Below are 17,347 nucleotides of genomic sequence, written 5' to 3'. Positions count from 1 at the left end.
CCTGGCATTTCTAGGTGAGCCGACTCGGGCCTCAGAGGCAGCAGAGGCCCAGCACAGCCTGCCTCCAAACCCGCCATAGTGTCTTGGGGGCCCACGACTCCTCCTCCCTCTGGGCACCCCAGCCAGCTTTCTGGTGGGCAGGGCGTCCTCAGGATTGAGGCCCCCTGAACCCTGCCTCCCCTGAACATGCCAAGGATGTATGTGGGCACACCAGGGACAGGGGAGAGGGACCAGGCACGCGGAAGAAGCCAGGCTGGGGCCCGAAGAGCCAGAGCGTGTGTACAGAACCCCACTCCAAATTCCAGCAACCCTCACTGCCATCCCGGCCTCGCAGACACCCCAGCCTCTCTCCAGAGGTCAGCTCCGCCTTCCCTCAGGGCTCCCCTCACAGACTAACACATTCCAGACTTTTCTCATTTCATCCCCAAGGCCTTCCCCCAAAACCCATCCTCCCTTCAGCATCCCCCAGCCTGGCTCCAGCCTGAAGACCCCCTTTTATGTCTCCCTCGGCCATGTCTACGCAGAAGCCAGCATCTGGGGCCCAGCAGGGAGGACAGGACGGGAGGAGAGAGCCATCTCCCTTCACTGCCCAGGCGCTAAGTTCCACGGGGATGTGGGGGTTTCGCTGCTCCCCAGGAGGACAGCAAGACCCACCCACCTGTGAGGGAAAGGGTAACAGCCGGAGTGTGGGTAGAGGGGCTCCCCAACCCCCTTCAGCTGTGCCCACCCCACCCCTACACAGAAGAAAACCTCGAAACCCACCACTGCATCTGAGGTCAGCCCCCCCAGAAGAGAAAACGGAGCTGACTCAGTAAAGTGACTTAGATGGGCCCAACCCAGGAGGTGCCACCGCCCTGTCCCGCCTCCACCCACAAGGCACAGATTGGCATGCCCTCCCCAGAGCCAAGCCTGCCAACACTCAGAGGGAGCGGCCCGGGGCTGTGTCCAAGAGAAGCCCGGGCCGGCCAGCCTAGAACTCCGTCTGCACCCCGGTGCTGTCCTCCGTGGTGGTGTGGAGGCCCCCGGGGCTGGACACCTGCTCCCCAGTCTCCTGGTCACTGGGCTTGGGGAGCTCAAGGTCCACAGCCTTGCCAGGCGAGAGATGCTGCAGGGGCGAGGCAGGTGGAGAGGTGGTCTGCGGGGCCGCCACGGGCTGGGGGCTCTCCTGGGCAGGGGCCCCATTGAGCAGGGGGCTGGCCGGCGGGGGACTCTCAGCCCGCAGATCCTGGGCCAGCAACCCGCGGAGCTCAGAGACACTGTCCGGGGACGCAGGTGATGGCGGCTCAGAGGCAGCCTGGAAGGGCAGCCCCGCCTCCTCGTCCTGGACCACGGATACCACCTGCTTGGCACGCCGGCGCTTCTCCGACAGGGTGGCTGCTTCGGGGGTGGCGGGGCTGCCCCGGCCCCCGCCATCGCCGCTGTCGCGGTACTCTTCTCCCCAGTCGATGGGCGAGCCCTCGGCCAGCAGGTGCAGGTTGGGGTCGCTGTTGTGCATGACCATGCTGTCGCGGTACAGGTTGTGTTTCCGCTGCACCGCAGCCTCCTTCACAGCTGCGGGACACGGGAGGGTCAGGACGCCCAGCCGGGGACCACGCCCACGAGGGCCCGGCTCACCCAGGCCTCTCTGCTGGCGTAGCGGGCCGTGACCCTCTCTAGCCCAGGCTGGTAACCGCCACAGCCCTCGCCTGGCTGTCCAGCAAGCCGTGGGGCGCAGAGAGAAAGCGCTTCCCTCCTGGACCACCAGCCTGCCGCCCCCAGGGCTGCCGTCTCCAGGGCTGCCGCCTCGCTCACCCTGCAGGATGTCCTTCATGACGGTCTGTAGCACCACCTCCTCGTAGGTGTTCCCCACCAGGAGGAACCTGGAGAAGTCCTCGAAGATCAGCTCCTGGAAACGGGGCAGCTCCTGCCGGAGGGAGGGCAGAGATGGCGAGTCAGGGCTGCTGGCCTTGGCAGGGAAAGAGGCTGAGGAGGCGGAGGCTGGGGAGGCGGAGGCTGGGGAAGCGGAGGCTGGGGAGGCGGAGGCTGGGGAGGCGGAGGCTGGGGAAGCGGAGGCTGGGGAGGCGGAGGCTGGGGAGGCAGAGGCTCACCGACTTGCAGGTGGGGGCCAGCTTTTTGAGCAGGAAGGGGATAGTGATCTGTAGCAGCGCCTCCCGGAAGAACCTCTTGCGCACAGAGCTGCTGTCGTAGTCGTACTTCTGTGGGGAAGGGGAATGAGGGCGGGGCTCGGGGGCAGGACCCCATCGGCCCGGAGGCTGGACTGAGTGCACAGTTCTCATCTGCACGCCAAGGCGGCAGGGCGGCCCCGGCCCAGGCAGCCATCGCTGGGCAGGCCCGGGGGGGGCACTCACCTTCAGCACCCGCTCCAGGATCCGCTGGATGGACTTGCACAGCTCCTCCTTGGTGGGCCCCTTCCCCAGTTCCTGGTGCAGGAGGGTCTCGAACGTGTACACGGCATTGTCCATTTGCTGCAGGGCGTGTCACGAGGCACATGAAGCCCCCAGGGTGCCCTCAGCCAGCCCCCCACCAGTCCACTGGCTCATGCGTGCCCAAGGCTCTACTGTGCTCTGGGCACAGAGCCTGGCACCGGGCCAGTCCCGCCTTGACAGCAGAAAGCGGCTTGGAGAACAAGGACAGCTTCCCAGAGGAAGGGGCCTCTAAGCTGAGACCGGACAGGGGAATCAGAATCAGCCAGGCGAAGCCAGGCATGGTGGTGCGCACTTGTAACCCCAGCACGTGGGAGGCTGAGACAGAAGGATCGCAGGTTTGAGGATAGCCTCAGCAAGTAATGAGACTCTCGGCAACCTAGAGAGGTCTTGCTTCAAAATAGAGAATAGAGCCGGGCGTGGCGGTGCACACTTATAATCCCAGCGCTTGGGAGGCTGAGACAGGAGGATCGCACAGGTTTGAAGCCAGCCTCAGCTACTTAGTGAGGCCCTCTGCAACTTAGTGAGACCCTGTTTCCAAATAAAATATGAAAAAGGTCTGGGAGTATAGCCCGGAGGTAGAAAGCCTCTGGGTTCCACCCCCAGTACCACAAACAAAACAAAACAAAAAAAACAGTCTGGGAGTATAGCCCGGAGGTAGAAAAGCCCCCTGGGTTCCACCCCTAGTACCACAAAAAAATAAATAAAAATAGAATATAGAAAATAGGGCTGGGGGTGTAGCTCAGAGACAGAATGGCCCTGGGTTCAATCTCCAGTATCACACACGCGCACGCACACACACACACATGCACACACAAAAATCAGCCAGGTGAGCAGAGGTGCCCCGAGTAGACAGGAAAGCTCAACTGAGGCGCAGCGGGGCGGGGGGCAGGAGACGCTCCCCGGGTGGGCGATGGGCCACGGGGGCGGCGGGGGACGGGGGCGGCGGCCCACCTCGCGCATGTGGATCTGGGCGCGCTGCTTGAACACGGACGTGCTGGACACATCGAAACGCTGCTGCAGCCCGTCCAGCCGCAGCGGCTCCATCTTCTCGTAGCAGCTCTGCATCTTCAGGGGGTGGTACGCCAGCTGCGACAGCTTCTCCATGTACTGCGGGGACACGCGGACGAGCGGCCCGCTGAGGACGCCTCGGGGGCCCAGGGCAGGAAGCGGGCGGGCCTGCGGGTCCAGGGGTGCGGCCCGCCCGCAGCGCAGGAGGCCCGCCGGCTCGGGTCTCACCCCTGCCGGGATGCCGGGAGACCTGGGGCAGGTCGCTACCCTCTCTGGGCCTCAGTACCTTCAGCCCCTAGATTGGGAAAACGGCTTTTCATGATCTCTAAGGGCCTTTCTGGTTCTCAAATTCTGGTTATTATTGTCTGTGGACTCCCAAATTTGGAATGTAGAGGAGGCTAAGATACAGGAGGGATTCTATGTGTACCTGACGAGGCCGCCAGCTACCTCGACAGGGTCACTGCGAAGGGAGGTTCGCCCTCAGACCCAGGCCGCAGGGCAGAGGGCGACGGGCTGTCCGCATTTGTAGCCTACGTGATAGCTGATTCTACCCCACCAATTATATTGCTCACACCTGAAGCCTGACTTGTCTTCCTTCCCTCCTCTCTCTGTTAAATTTTTTTCTTTTATTTACTTACTGTGATTCCGGGGATTGAACCCAGGGCCACTCTACCACTGAGCTACACATGCCCAGCTCTTTTTATTTTCTGAAACAAGGTCTCACTAAGTAGCTGAGGCTGGCCTTGAACCTGCGATCCTCCTGTCTCTGCCTCCCAAGTACTGGGATTATAACTGTGTGCCACCACGCCCAGCTAAATTCTTTTACACATTAGCAAGGCTCTTTGTGTTAGAAGGGCTGCTGGCACAGAGACAAGGCTCCCTTTCTCCTCTAACTGGCCCAGGACTGAGACACCTTTGCCCAGGGCCCCTGGCCCCCGTCTCCAGTGCTACCTAAGAGAGGGAAGCTCTGTTACCAGTCCCCAGGCCTCACCTCGCCCAGCTTGTCGATGCCGCCCTCGTTGATAACGTTCAGGTTCATGTCGGTGACCTCCTTGAAGAAGACGTCCCGCACCTCGGTGAAGCCCTGGCTTGTGGGCACCATCAGGGCCTCCAGGATGGACGGGATGTAGGGCTGGACGTGGTTCCGGACGCACACCTCTGCCTTGGGGAGGATGAAGCCTGCGCCAGAGGGAGCCGGTCAGCAGAGGCGGCGCCACCGCGGGAGGACCTTCCGGCCATCCCAGAACCGGATGCCAGAGGCCTGCTACTGTATGATTGTTTTTTAGAAAAGCCACAAACGGCAGCAATATTAGCTAGCTCAATGATTCCAGAAAGAGCTAATGAAGATAGTAAACCCACGCAGTAAAAAATGACAGGGAACTCTGAGACAGGGCCCTGTCCTATTTCTGACTCTGTGATGGCAAGAAATTAAGAAAACCACTAGTCTAGCTGGGTGTGGTGGCACATGTTTGTGATCCCAGCAACTTGGGAGGCTGAGGCAGGAAGACTGCAAGTTCAAGTCCAGCCTCAGCAATTTAGGAAGACCCTGTTTCAAAATAAAAAATAAAAGCCGGGCATGGTGGCGCACGCTTGTAATCCCCCGCGCTTGGAAGGTGGAGACAGGAGAATCACGTGGGTTCAAAGGCTGCCTCACTGGCTTAAGAGACCTCGTTTTCAAATAAAATATAAAATAGGTCTGGGAGTGTAGCCCGGAGGTACTGGGTTCCATCCCCAGTACCACCAATCAATCAATCAATCAATCAATCAATAGGGCTGGGAATTAGCTGGGCATGATGGTGTATGCCTGCAATCCCAGTACTTGGGAGGCTGAGAAAGGAAGATCGCAGGTTCAAGGACAGCCTCAGCAAGTAGTAAGACTTTCATCAACCTAGTGAGACCCTGTTTCAGAATAAAAAAGGACTGGGGTTAGCTGAGCGTGGTGGTGCACGCTTGTACTCCCAGCATTCGGGAGGCCGAGGCAGGAGGATCACGGTTCGCAGCTAATCCCTTTGCAACACAGTGAGACCCTGCTTCAAAATAAATAATAAAAACTGGGCTGGTGGCGTAGCTTGGAGATACAGTGCCCCTGGGTTCTACCCCCAGTACTGTAAAAAACAAAAAACAAAACAAAAACCAACACCATAAGTTATTCAATTGATTAAATTTAAAAGGGGGGCATGCCTCAGTGGTAGAACACCCCAGGGTGTAATTTCCTGGTCCACAAAAGAAAACTACTAGCGCGGACCCCTCTGTGGGAGACTGCGGCTTGGCTCCGCGTATTATGTGAGAAGCTGTCTTCCCTATGGGTTCTCGAGAACATTCTGACCAGAACATTTTTACCCAGGGGTGTCTTGGCATCCACCCAGACCCACGCCCAGCTAAAGTTGTTTGTTTCACAAAATAAATGTCAACTCTCGGAGTCTCATCCAGCTCCCGATTAATGCAACCAGCGGAGCGTGATCTGAGGGAAACTGAGGACCGGGACGTCGTGGGGACAAGCAGGCAGGAGCCCCCACCTGCCTGGGAAAGGCAGGCTTGCTGGGTCATCACTGAGTTAGAGTGAAGTCCACTAACACGCCACGTGGTGAAATCTGGGATTGACCAAGGACAGACAGGCTGGCAGCACCTTCTCACCAAACTTAAAACCTTCAAGATCTGGGTGTCTAGACACAACTGCCACAGAACAACTCACAGGGATTGGAGGGACCATAGCTCAGAAGATTATTATCATTACTGTTATTATTATTATTTGCGGTACTGAGGATTGAACCTAGGGGCATTCTACCTCTGAGATATACCCCCAGCCTTATGGTATTTTTTATTTCAAAACAGGGTCTCACTAGGTTAAGAGTCTCACTACTTGCCGAGATTGTCCTTGAACCTACAATCCTCTTGTCTCAACCTCCCAAAGTAGTGGGATTATAAGCTTGTGCCACTATGCCTGGGGATGGAACCCTGGGGCATTCTACCTCCGAGCTAAACCCCAGCCTTATTTTTCTTCTTTTCTTTTTTTTTTTTTTTTTCTTGCAGTACTGGGGGTGGAACCCAGGGGAATTCTACATCCGAGATACACCCCTAGCCCTATTTTTTATTCTTTATTTTGAAATAGGATCTCACTGAGTTGCAAAGAGCCTCACTAAGTAGTAGCTGAGGCTGTCCTCGAACCACGATCCTCCCGTCTCAGCCTCCTAAATGCTGAGATTACAAGCGTGCGCCCCCACAACTGGCTGTCCTGTTTTTCATTCTTTACTTTGAAACAGAGTCTCCTTAAGTTGCAGAGGGTTTAAGTAGCTGAGACTGGCCACAAACTGCAATCCTCCCGTCTCAGCCTCCAAGTGCTAGGATTACAAGCGTGCACCTCCACGCCTGGCTTTCCACTCTCATTTTTTTTTTTTTTTTTTGGCGGTACTGGTGAGGGAATCCAGGGGCATTCTACCTCCATGCTACACCCCAGCCCTATTTTTTTATTCCTTATTTTGAAATAGGGTCTCACAGAGTTACAGAGGGCCTCACTAAGTCGCCGAGGCTGTCCGTGAACCGCGATCCTCCTGTCTCAGCCTCCCAAATGCTGGTATTACAAGCGTGCGCCACCACACCTGGCTTCCATTCTGATTTTTTTTTTTTTTTTTTTTTTTTTTTGGTGGTACTGGGGGTGGAACCCAGAGGCTTTCTACCTCTGGGCTATACTCCCAGACCCATTTTATATTTTATTTGGAAACAGGGTCTAAGTTGCTGAAAGCCTCACGGAAGTCCTTCCTGGCTCCAGCGGCCTGCTGTCCAGCGCCTTCGGGCTCAGCGCTGCCGAGTGTGGCGCTGGCCCACCTACCTCGGATCTTGCTGGCCAGGTGCTCCTTGGAGGTGATGATCTGGTCCATGTCGGTGCGGATGATGGCCTCCATGGCTGGCCGGGCCAGCTGCAGCTTGGACAGCACCTCCTCGAAGCGCACCTTGGCCTGTTCGTACACCATGCGGTACACGGCGTCCGAGATCTGCAGGAGCAGGGCGGCGTAAGCGCCAGGGACCGGGCACCTGGCCAGCCCTCTGTGCTTCCCCTCTCCTGGCCCCAGGCCCCCACCTGGATCCACTGGCGCTGCCGCTCCTGGGGCTTTCCCTTCAGCCGCGGGGCGAGCTCTGCCTTCAGCTCAGGGCCCAGCTCCTCCATCACCAGGTTGCTCAGGATCTACGACCAAGCAGCAGGAGCCAGGGCCGGAGTTGGAGTGCGCCCAGCTGGCATGGTCGTTTCCCTACACACTCCCGCAGGCGCACTCTGCCTCCGCTGCCCCGGTCCCAAGAGCCCCCATCCCGTGGGCGGCAGACTTATCTGCATGGGGGGGGGAGGGGGCTGCAAGGTTTTCAGACTCGGGAGTCCCACCCCAGGGCCCTTGCACATGTGGCCTGGTGCCTGGAATCTTGCGCTCCCTCCCGCTTTGCCTACACGTGCACCGGTGTGAGTTGGTTGCACCCCGGCACTGAGCCTGGGCGGCGCTCAGTCAATGGGTAAAGGCAAGAGCAAGCAGCTCCGCTTGCTGGCATCGGTCCCGCCCACCCAAGTCTGAGGTCCTTGTCGCCTTCCACAGCCGCAGCTGCAGCGCCTAGGGTCCCGGCTGCTCCCAGCCCCACCCTCAGCCCCAGGGAAACTTCCGAGGCCCCCCAACCAGCCGTCCGGTCTCACCTGCACCTCGTTCCCACACAGCATCTCCCAGGTGCCGTACAGCTCCTTGGACTGGCGATACATGCGGATGGCGTCGGTGAACGCAGGGCCCTCCACCTTGGAGTCCTCGGGGATCCCTGCCAGAGGGAGGGGCCGGGAGGTCAGCGGATGGCCCAGTGCCTCTGCCGCCACCACCCTCATACAGCTCCCACGTCAGGAGTGGGACCCTTTCCCCAGGCCTCCTCCTTGTTGCCTAAATCCTTCAGGCCCCCAAGGGCCCCAAGGATCCACTTGACAGGAAAAGACAGGCTGGCTTAGAGGCTGGGCACTGGCTGAGAATTGGGCAGAGCCGGGCTGGGAGCACCCCTCCCGTGACAGGCCACGCAGAACGGCTCTCGGGACCCCAGAGTCCCCTGCCCCGGCCCTGGCTCCTCCCTTACTGCTCCAGCAGGGCCCTGCACACTTTCCCTGCAGTGGCCAGGTAGTAAACACGTTCAGCTGCGCAGGTCTGAGAGCCCGTGACTGTCACCCGGCACGGTCGTGGCCACAGATGATCCTCAGGTGACTCTGCGCGGCTCTGTCCCACACGCGATTCAGACGCAAACAGGCACCTGCTGAATGTGGCCTGGCAGGGTACACTTTGCTAAGCCTTGTTCTAGACACTGAATCCAGAAGGGCCTCAGTTTCCTCTTCTGAACATTGAACCTGGCCTGGTCTCACGCAGGCACTGGGGGGTCCTACACGACACTTAAACATTTTATTTTGGTGGCACTGGGGATGAAGCCCGGGCCTGATGCGTGTTCAGTGAGTATTCCGCCACGAAGCTATGTACCCTGGCTGCTTCTGTGAAGTTTTAATCTTTTACTAGGAGCATAATGGATGTGTGTGTGTGTGTGTGTGAGAGAGAGAGAGAGAGAGAGACAGACAGACAGACAGACAGACAGACAGACACTGGGGATTGAACCCAGGGCCTCGTGGTGTTTTTCTTCTTTCTTTCTTTGTTTGTATGTGTGTGTATGTGTAATACCGGGGGATTGAACCCAGAGTCATTCTACCTTAGCGTTACACCCCCAGCCTGATTTTCCTTCTTATTTGGAAACAAGGTCTCACTAGGTCGATGAGAGCCTCACTACTTCCTGAGGCCGTCTTCAAGCCTGTGATCCTCCTGTCTCAGCCTCCCAAGTACAGGGATTACAAGTGTGCGCCACCACGCCTGGCCCTCCCTGATATTTTCTTTCTTTCTTTCTTTTTGGTGGTACTGGGGTTCCTGAAAACCCTTCTACCTCCAGGCTACACTCCCAGACCTGTTTGTATACTTTTTTATTTGGAAACAGGGTCTCTTAAACCAGCGCGGCTGGCTTCGAACCTGCGCAATCCTCCTGTCTCCACCTCCCAAGCGCGGGGATTACAAGTATGCACCACCACACCCATCTCTTTTGCAGGTCTAGGGACGGAACCCAGGGGCATTCTACCTCCGAGCTACACCCCCTGCCCTATTTTTTATTCTTTATTTTGAAACAGGGTCTCACTGAGTTGCAAAGGGCCTCACTAAGTAGCTGAGGCTGTCCGCGAACTGCGATCCTCCTGTCTCAGCCTCCTGAATGCTGGGATTACAAGTGTGCGCCACCACGCCCGGCTCTCCCTGATATTTTCTCTCAGTAACTGAAGGGTTGGCTTTTGCTGCCCTGGCAGGTCCTGTATCTGTGTTCTGTGTGTCCATCTGAGCACCTGATACAAATATCAGGGGCTGGGCTGTGTTCAGCAGCAGCGTGCTTTACTTACATGTGTGAGACCCTAGGCTGAGTCCCAGCATCCCCAAGAAAAACAAAAGAAAAAAAGGAAGTGTTTATTATTGCTAACAACCAGATACAAATACTATTTTTGCATGTTTGGTGGTGGCGGTGGTCTTGGGGGCCTGTGTGGGAGGGGTGGACCCCCCCATCTCAGTGTCAAGGAGCAGGAAGTTTCAAAGTCTAACTTGGGGAAGAATGTGGTTAAGTGCTGGCAGGCGGGCTCCCCTGGCTGCAAGCCTCTGACCACAGTGTCCTCAGGGCCCGGGGAAGGGGAACCGGCATCTGTGCACCAGGATCCCACAGCCCACTGCTGTGACTGCAGGCTGAGTCACCCCCGCAGAGAAAAAGCCCCTCTCTGGCCTGGGGAGGACCCTCCTCCCCACACCCACTGACCACAGGCATCGGAGCCGGGGGAGGCTCAGCGCTGCGGACACTGAAACCCAACATCCCTTCCTGCATGGGAACCTGAGGGCTGTCCAATCCTGAATCTCAAGAACCTCACGTCAGGCAGGCATGGCGGAGCTGGGATGGGAGGGGTTGTGTTCCAGCAGGCGGTATACCCTGGGTCTGGGAGGAGCCCCCAACCAGGCTTTCAGGAGGGCTGGGTCTCCTGGACACCAGCTTTGCCTAGAAAATCCAGCCAGCCTCTCCCACTCAGAGAATTTGCATTCTGGGCGCGGCAGGTCAGGTGAACCAGGCAAGGGGCCCCTCCCTGGGAGGTTCCAGACCAGCCCCGGCCAGCCAAATCTAAGCCTCAGACGCTGGGGGCTTCCTCAACTCTGCTCGATCAGCCGGCGAAATTGCTAAATTTGAGGGTTCCTCCCTCCTGGTCTCTTCCCGGCAGCCTGGCTACTGTTAGCTAACTTGTGTCCTCCCCAAACAAATAGGTATATAGAAGCTCTAGCCCTTAGCGCCTCCGCACAGAACTGTATTTGGACGGAATCCTAAAGAGAGAAATTAAATTGAGGGGATTAGTCAGGTGTAGTGGCGCACCCTTGTAATCCCAATACTTGGGAGGCTGAGACAGGAGATCACAGGTTCAAAGCCAGCCTCGGCTATTTACTGAGGCCTTCTGCAACTCTGTGAGACCCTGTTTCAAAATAATGAAAAATAGGGCTGGAAGTGTAGGTCAGAGGTAGAACTTCTTGGGTTCTATCCCCAGCACCAACAAAGAAAAACTGTTAACCGGGCGTGGTGCCGCACACTTATAATCCCAGCATTTGGGAGCCTGGGACAGGAGGAACACGGTTTGAGGACAGCCTCGGCTACTTATTGAGGCCATTTGCAACTCAGACCCTGTTTCCAAATAAAGAATAAAAAATAGTGCTGGGGGTTTAGCTCAGAGGTGGAATCCGCCTGGGTTCCAACCCAAGTACTGTAAAAAAAAAAAAAAAAAAAGAAAAGAAAAGAAAAAACATAAAGCCAGGAGTGATGGTACAAAGCTGTAATCCCAGTACTTGGAAAGCTGAGACAGGATGATCACAGGTTCAAGGCCAGCCTCCGCAATTTAGCAAGACTCTTTCAAAATAAAAAATAAAAAGGGCTGGGAGTGTAGCTTGGAGGTAAAATGCTCCTGAGTTCAAGCGCCAGTACCAAAACCCACACCAAAAACATAACAAACAGGTGTGATTCACGCCTATAATCCTAGCAATTGGGGAGGCTAAGGCAGGAGGGTTGCAAGTTTAAGACCAGCAAGGCAATTTTATGAGACCCCTGTCTCAAATAAAATATAAAAAGGAGCCGGATATAGTGGTGCACGCTTGAAATCCCAGTACTTGGGAGGCTGAGACAGGAGGACCTGTGTTCGCATCCAGCCTGAGCTACTTAGTGAGGCTTCCGCAACTTAGTGAGAACCTGTTTCAAAATAAAGAATAATTAGGCTGGGGTGCAGCTTGGAGGTGGAATGCCCCTGGGTTCCATCCCTAGCACCATTAATTAATTAATTAAAATATAAAAAGGGCTGGGGGTATAATTCAGTGACAGAGTACTTGACTAGCATGTGCCAAGTCCTGGGTTCAAACCCCAGTACTGCAAAAAACAAACCCAGGGAACAGCCCTGCTGACCTGACCCAGACTTCCAGCCTTCAAAATTGGGAGAAAATTAAATTTCTGCGCTGTAAACTGCCCCGTCTGTGGTACTTTGTTACAGCAGTCATGAAGAACTGTGCTGTGTCAGTTCCTAAAGATTATCAGCCGTGGCTCATTTAACCTTCAAAACCCTGGATGGGGAGGCTGCTCTCCATCCCAAGGCTCAGAGAGGCAAAGTTACTAACTCAAGAACACACAGCTAAGCCGGGCGTGGTGGCGCACGCTTGTAACCCCGTGCTTGGGAGGCTGAGACAGGAGGATCGCGCAGGTTCGAAGCCAGCCTCAGCTACTTAGTGAGGCTCTCAGCAACTTAGTGAGACCCTGTTTCCAAAAATATATATAAAATGAATCTGGGAGTGTAGCCCAGAGGTAGAAAGCCTCTGGGTTCCACCCCCAGTACCACCAAAAAAAAAAAAAAAAAGAACACACAGCTAGAGAATGGCAGAGCCAGGAACCCTGGTCCCTGACACTAGCCAGATCCGAAGATTTTCTGAAAAAAGAAAGTGCATTCCTCAGCCCTGGGCAGCAGGGGGAGCCGAGAGGGACTTGAGGGAGACAGGCAGAGCCTTGGCCCGGGCACCCTGGCCCAGCAGGAGGACTCAGAGCCAGGCTAACCAGTGCCGCTGCCTCCTGCCACCTCCCGCTGCCCCAGGAATGCAGGATGTGAGGGGGGCCCAGGACGGCTGGCGGCCACCCAGCTCGGCCTGCTTCCCCAGCCGCCCCCACTTCCTGGCAGCCCCAGGAGTGAGCATTCCAGGCTCCACAGATTCCAGGCCCAGCCTCCAAGCCTCCAAGCAGAGAACTTTCTCACAGTCCTCAGGGTGGAGCGGAGGCCCACAGCTGGAACCCGCCCGCTCACCTCCCGCCCAGGGCCAGGGCCCGCCCAGCCAGAACGCCCCTTCCTTCCCCAGCCCCGCGACTCTCCCAGCCTCCCATCTTGCCCACAGCACCCCTGACCCAAGGGGCTCCTCAGGGCCTCCCAGAGGAGCTCTCTCTATGCACCAGGCTCAGGGCCAGGAGCTGTGCAGAACCAGCCCCTTCTCGCTCCCCAGTCATCTCCAGTGTGTTTATTGCCGTCCCTGCTGCACACCCGGGGGATGAATGGTGCCTGCCCGGTCCTGTCCCTACCCCTTCCCCACCGGGCCTGGGATCACCTGCCTGGCCAGGCCAGGTCGGCCACAGCCTTGGAAACCTGGAGAGGGCCACATCGTAGGGCCAGGGATGGGGGAGGCTGGAGGATGCCCTGGGGCCAGGCAGCCGGAGCCACAGCCCCAGGGACCTGGGAACAAGAGGCCCTTTGTGGGCGGCAGGGCAGGGCCAGCCCAGGTGGCAGGAGTTGGCCTGGCAGATTCCAGGCGGGGCAGAGGCGGTTCCAGGGAGGTGGGTGAGCTGAGTTCCACCCAAGTGCCCACACAGTCCCTCACCAGTGGGTGGAGCTCTGGGGGGGCAGGGGGCAAGGATGAGGGCAGGCAAGAGTCTCCTCTGCCTCCCCGAGGCCAGATCACCAGGAGGAACTGCAGGGTCCAGGAAAGGGTAGGATTGTTCCTTCCCCAAAGAAAGAAAGACCCCACTGCCCCACCCCCACCAGGGAGACAATCCTAAGCCTGTCTGATTTCATTCCTTAAGAGCCAGACAAGGCTCTTCCAGACTTGACCCCAGGGTCCCCTCCAGGTCACCCCCTCCCCAGTTCAGGGCCTGGGAGTTCCGCCTCGCCTCTGTCTCCAGCCCTCCTCCCCCTCCCCTTGACTATTCATCCAGCTGGTCTCAGCCCAACCATCACCTCCACAACGGAGCTTGCCCTGATGGAGCCCTCCCCAGCCACAGGGCCAGCGCCTCCCCCAACACATGCACAGGGCTCCTGCGGCTCTCAGCACAGCTGTGACTCAGCACCCTGGGCTCATCTGTTTAACATCTGCCTGCCCCCTCCAGACAGCCAGCTGCATGAGGACAGGGAGCACCCCTTGCCCACTCATTGTATGCTCAGAGTAGACACCAAAAGTGTTTGTTGAGTAAATGACTGAGCTAGAAGTTTCTGCTTGAGTGTGCCGAGTAGGGAGGAAGAGATGCTCCCAGGTGTCCCTGCATGTTGGTGGTAAAGGAGATGATAGAACAAGGAAAATCTTTCCAAAGCAGAGTGAACTATCATGGCGGACTTCACAAACCCCGTAAGACACATGAAACCTTATTACCCCATTTTACAGGGACTCCAAGAGGGAAGTCAGCCTCCTAGGGTCACACTGCTAGACTGTGGCAGAATCAGAATTGTGATTTTGTGATCCAAGGTCCAGGGCTCAAAAATCACACCCTTTTATGAACAATACCCTAATCTTTCCTGAGCAATACAGAGTGTTTTCACGGAGGAAGATTAAGAGTGATAAAACAGTTTCAAACAACACCTGAAGGGAAATGAAGACAGCTCATAGAGCAGGGCTGCCATGCCGTGTGTGGCCACCAGGTGTCGCCATTCAGCACACGAGCAAGCACCGCCTGCTTCCGGCAGCTCACCGTTGTTGCAGTGCCGGACACAGTCCTGCAGCACAGCCTGCCACTTGTCCTGCTCGGCCTCCGTCATCATGCAAAAGTAGTAGTGCCGTGCATAAGGATGCCAAAGGATGAGTGGGAACTGCGTGGGGCACTTGAGGATGGGGGCAGTGCCCGATTTTGACGTGGTGCCTGTGGAGAGAGAACTTGCTGGGTGCTGCCCTCTGAGGTGGCCCTGGATCAGAGGATGGGGAGAGAGCTGGTCCCTGGCAGGCCGCAGGCTCAGGCCTAGAGAAGCCTGGCCTGTCCGGGGGTGGCCAGCTGGTGACTGGAGAGGCAGCCGTCTTCTGTCCGTCCCCCAAAGCCAACTAGAGGGACCCAGAGTCCAGCATCTGTGTAGACCCTTTCTCTAGCACTAGAAGACATGGGGGAGCATTCTCTAGGGTAAGGTTCACGTGTATGCGTGTAGATACGCATATGCGTGCACCCGGTACTGGGGATTGAACCCAAGGGTGTTCTATCACTGAGTTTGATTCCAGTCCCATTTTTCAAAAATTTGAGGCAGGGTCTCACTAAGTTGCCTGGGCTGGCCTTGAACTTGCGACCCTCCTGCCTCAGCCTCCCCAGTTGCTGGGATCACAGTCATGGCTCAGGCAAGGTTCTAAAGCACGTCTAAGGCACAAACAACACAGCCCTTGGGTTCAAAGGCCAAGCATTACCATCTTGGGTTTCCCTTCAAATTTCAGCTGTGAGAGCCAAAGTGCAGTTTGAATGTCCCAGTGGGGAGGGAAAACAAAATAAATAAAAAGGAATTTTTCTCTTTCTGTTTGGTCCTCGTGGATACCTGAGATCCAGGGAGATAAGCCGTCCTGGGCGGTGACCTGCCAGTTAATATGACAATGACAGGCCTGTGCGCCCTGACTCCGGGGGCCTGGGCTGGCCTCGGTGCACACGGCACCTCTCAGGGGCTTCACTACACCCCAAGAGCTTAGCATCCATCTTTTGTAGATGCTGAGGAAGCCGAGGGTCAGAGGGGAAAAGTGATTCACCTCCCTGAATCCAGAAAAAATAGCCAGAGTGGGACCTGGAATCCCAAAGCGTGGGACTCTGGCCAGACCCCAACCTCCCAATGGGGCTCCAGTCCCAAGTCCCAGCTGGGGACACAACCCTCCCCCAGGCCGGGTGCCCCTGCCCCATGGTACCCAGGGATGGTCTGGGAGCACATGATTGGCGAGCAGAAAGAAAGGGGGATGCCTGGAACAGCAACTCCTCGCAAACACGGCACTGACCGGGCAATTTAGAGCATCTTTTCCCAGGAGGCTCTCAAGGACCCCGGAAGTGAGGAAGGCAGAAAGCAAGACCTCATTCCATCACTGTGGAGCATAAGGCTCAGGCCCCAGCGGGTTCGGGTGAGAGCCCATATTCTCCAGGTCCGTCCTCTGGTGTGCCTCGGGCATACCCCACCACTCAGGCCTACAAGGTTCCCACTTTGGGCCTCAGGTTCTGCTTGGTGCCTGGGGGGCTCTTTGCAAGGGTGGGGCCTGGAGCTCCATACTCAGGGCCCCCTGCCCCGGCTGACTCCTGAGGCCTGTGTGGGGCAGCCTGGCTGGGGGTGGGTGGTCCCTTACCTGGTAAGGAGTTGCCAACGAGTTCTAGGTACTGGTCCACGGAGGTGAGGATTTTGTAGCCTGCACTGTTGATGATGGCTCGGGGTGGGACCTGCCGCTCATAGGCCTGGGGAAGGAGCAAGGGGGTAAAAGGTGTGGCTTAGCCCAAGTCCCACTCTAACTGAGTCCAGGCAGGACCCAACTCAGCCCGCCCAAGGTGGAGAGGAGAAGACGGGAAAAGCAAAGAGAGGGCTAAAGTTCTATGGCGACTAGAGACAGGGAAGACCTGGCTTGGGGCTCCTACTTCATGGGGCTGGGTAAGGATGGAGTGAGATAAGCCATACAAAATGTCTGGCACGCTGCCTGGCACGGAATGAGGGCTCGGAGAGCTTTGCTGTGGTGCTTGTTACTACTGGTACTAGTAGTATCACTTCTGCTCCTATCCAGCAGCTCCTCTAGGTGGGTGTTTATTTCATGCTCTACCTGCAGGCTTCATTTCACAGAGTGCTCACAACCCTCGAGGCGGACCAGTCACAATGCACACAGCTGGGGACGGGACAGCCGCCTCTAGGACCCAGGAGTACGCGACCATTACCTTGAACTCACTCCTGTCCCCAATTCCTAAGTTCCAAGCATCACATAGGTCAGCCCATAGCTTTCCTATTGCAGTGTGTGTGTGTGTGTGTGTGTGTGTGTGTGTGTGTGTGTGTGTGTGTAGGGGGCACTGATGTAATAGCTCATACAGCAGGGCTGCCATGCTGCTCCCTGCCTCTAGGTGTCACTATTCAATACACTTCCTGAGAGCCGCTCAGAACCTTTATGGCAGTGTGGTGTGGTCCTTGACCTTCAACACCACCAAGAAGTGTTAGAACTACAAATTCCTTCCTTCCTTCCCTCCCTCCTTCCTTCCCTCTCTTCCTGGAATTGACCCAGGGGCATCCTACCTTCAGGTTATATCCCTAGCCGTTGTTATTAAAAAAACAACAACAAAAAAAAAAAAACCCAGATTCTCACTACGTTGCTGAGAGTCTTTGTGTGCGTGTGTGCGTGTGTGCGCGCGCGCGTGTGTGTGTGTGTGTGTGTGTGTGTGTGTAGTGCTGGGGATAGTCAAACCCAGGGGCATTCTACCTCTGAGCAGCATCCCCCAGCCCTGTTTTTTATTCTTTATTTTGAAACAGGGTCTCACTAAATTGCAGAGGGCCTCACTAAGTAGCCGAGGCTGGGCATGAACCCTGATTCTCCTGTCTCAACCTCCCAAGTACTGGGAATTACAAGTGTGCACCAGCATACCCG

General features: G+C 56.6%; 1 protein-coding gene across 1 annotated transcript in view; it reads right to left on the bottom strand.

The window, feature by feature from the left end:
* Positions 1–970: 970 nt before the first annotated feature.
* The window catches only part of NIBAN2 (niban apoptosis regulator 2), a gene marked incomplete at both ends in the record, with an annotated part of 60,286 nt that continues 43,909 nt past the window's right edge, over positions 971–17,347 (bottom strand). The window contains 11 exons of the mRNA XM_080709549.1: positions 971–1,551; positions 1,792–1,903; positions 2,088–2,195; positions 2,349–2,465; positions 3,378–3,533; positions 4,426–4,613; positions 7,261–7,423; positions 7,510–7,614; positions 8,107–8,222; positions 14,472–14,639; positions 16,076–16,181. Coding sequence (XP_080565675.1) covers positions 971–1,551; positions 1,792–1,903; positions 2,088–2,195; positions 2,349–2,465; positions 3,378–3,533; positions 4,426–4,613; positions 7,261–7,423; positions 7,510–7,614; positions 8,107–8,222; positions 14,472–14,639; positions 16,076–16,181 — 1,920 coding nt within the window. The remainder of the gene's footprint in view (positions 1,552–1,791; positions 1,904–2,087; positions 2,196–2,348; positions 2,466–3,377; positions 3,534–4,425; positions 4,614–7,260; positions 7,424–7,509; positions 7,615–8,106; positions 8,223–14,471; positions 14,640–16,075; positions 16,182–17,347) is intronic.

The sequence above is a fragment of the Muscardinus avellanarius genome (assembly GCF_963383645.1).
Source record: "Muscardinus avellanarius genome assembly, chromosome: 13".
Taxonomy (NCBI): Eukaryota; Metazoa; Chordata; class Mammalia; order Rodentia; family Gliridae; genus Muscardinus; species Muscardinus avellanarius.
Note: the sequence above shows the minus strand (reverse complement) of the source record. Positions and strands in the feature narration are given on the sequence as shown.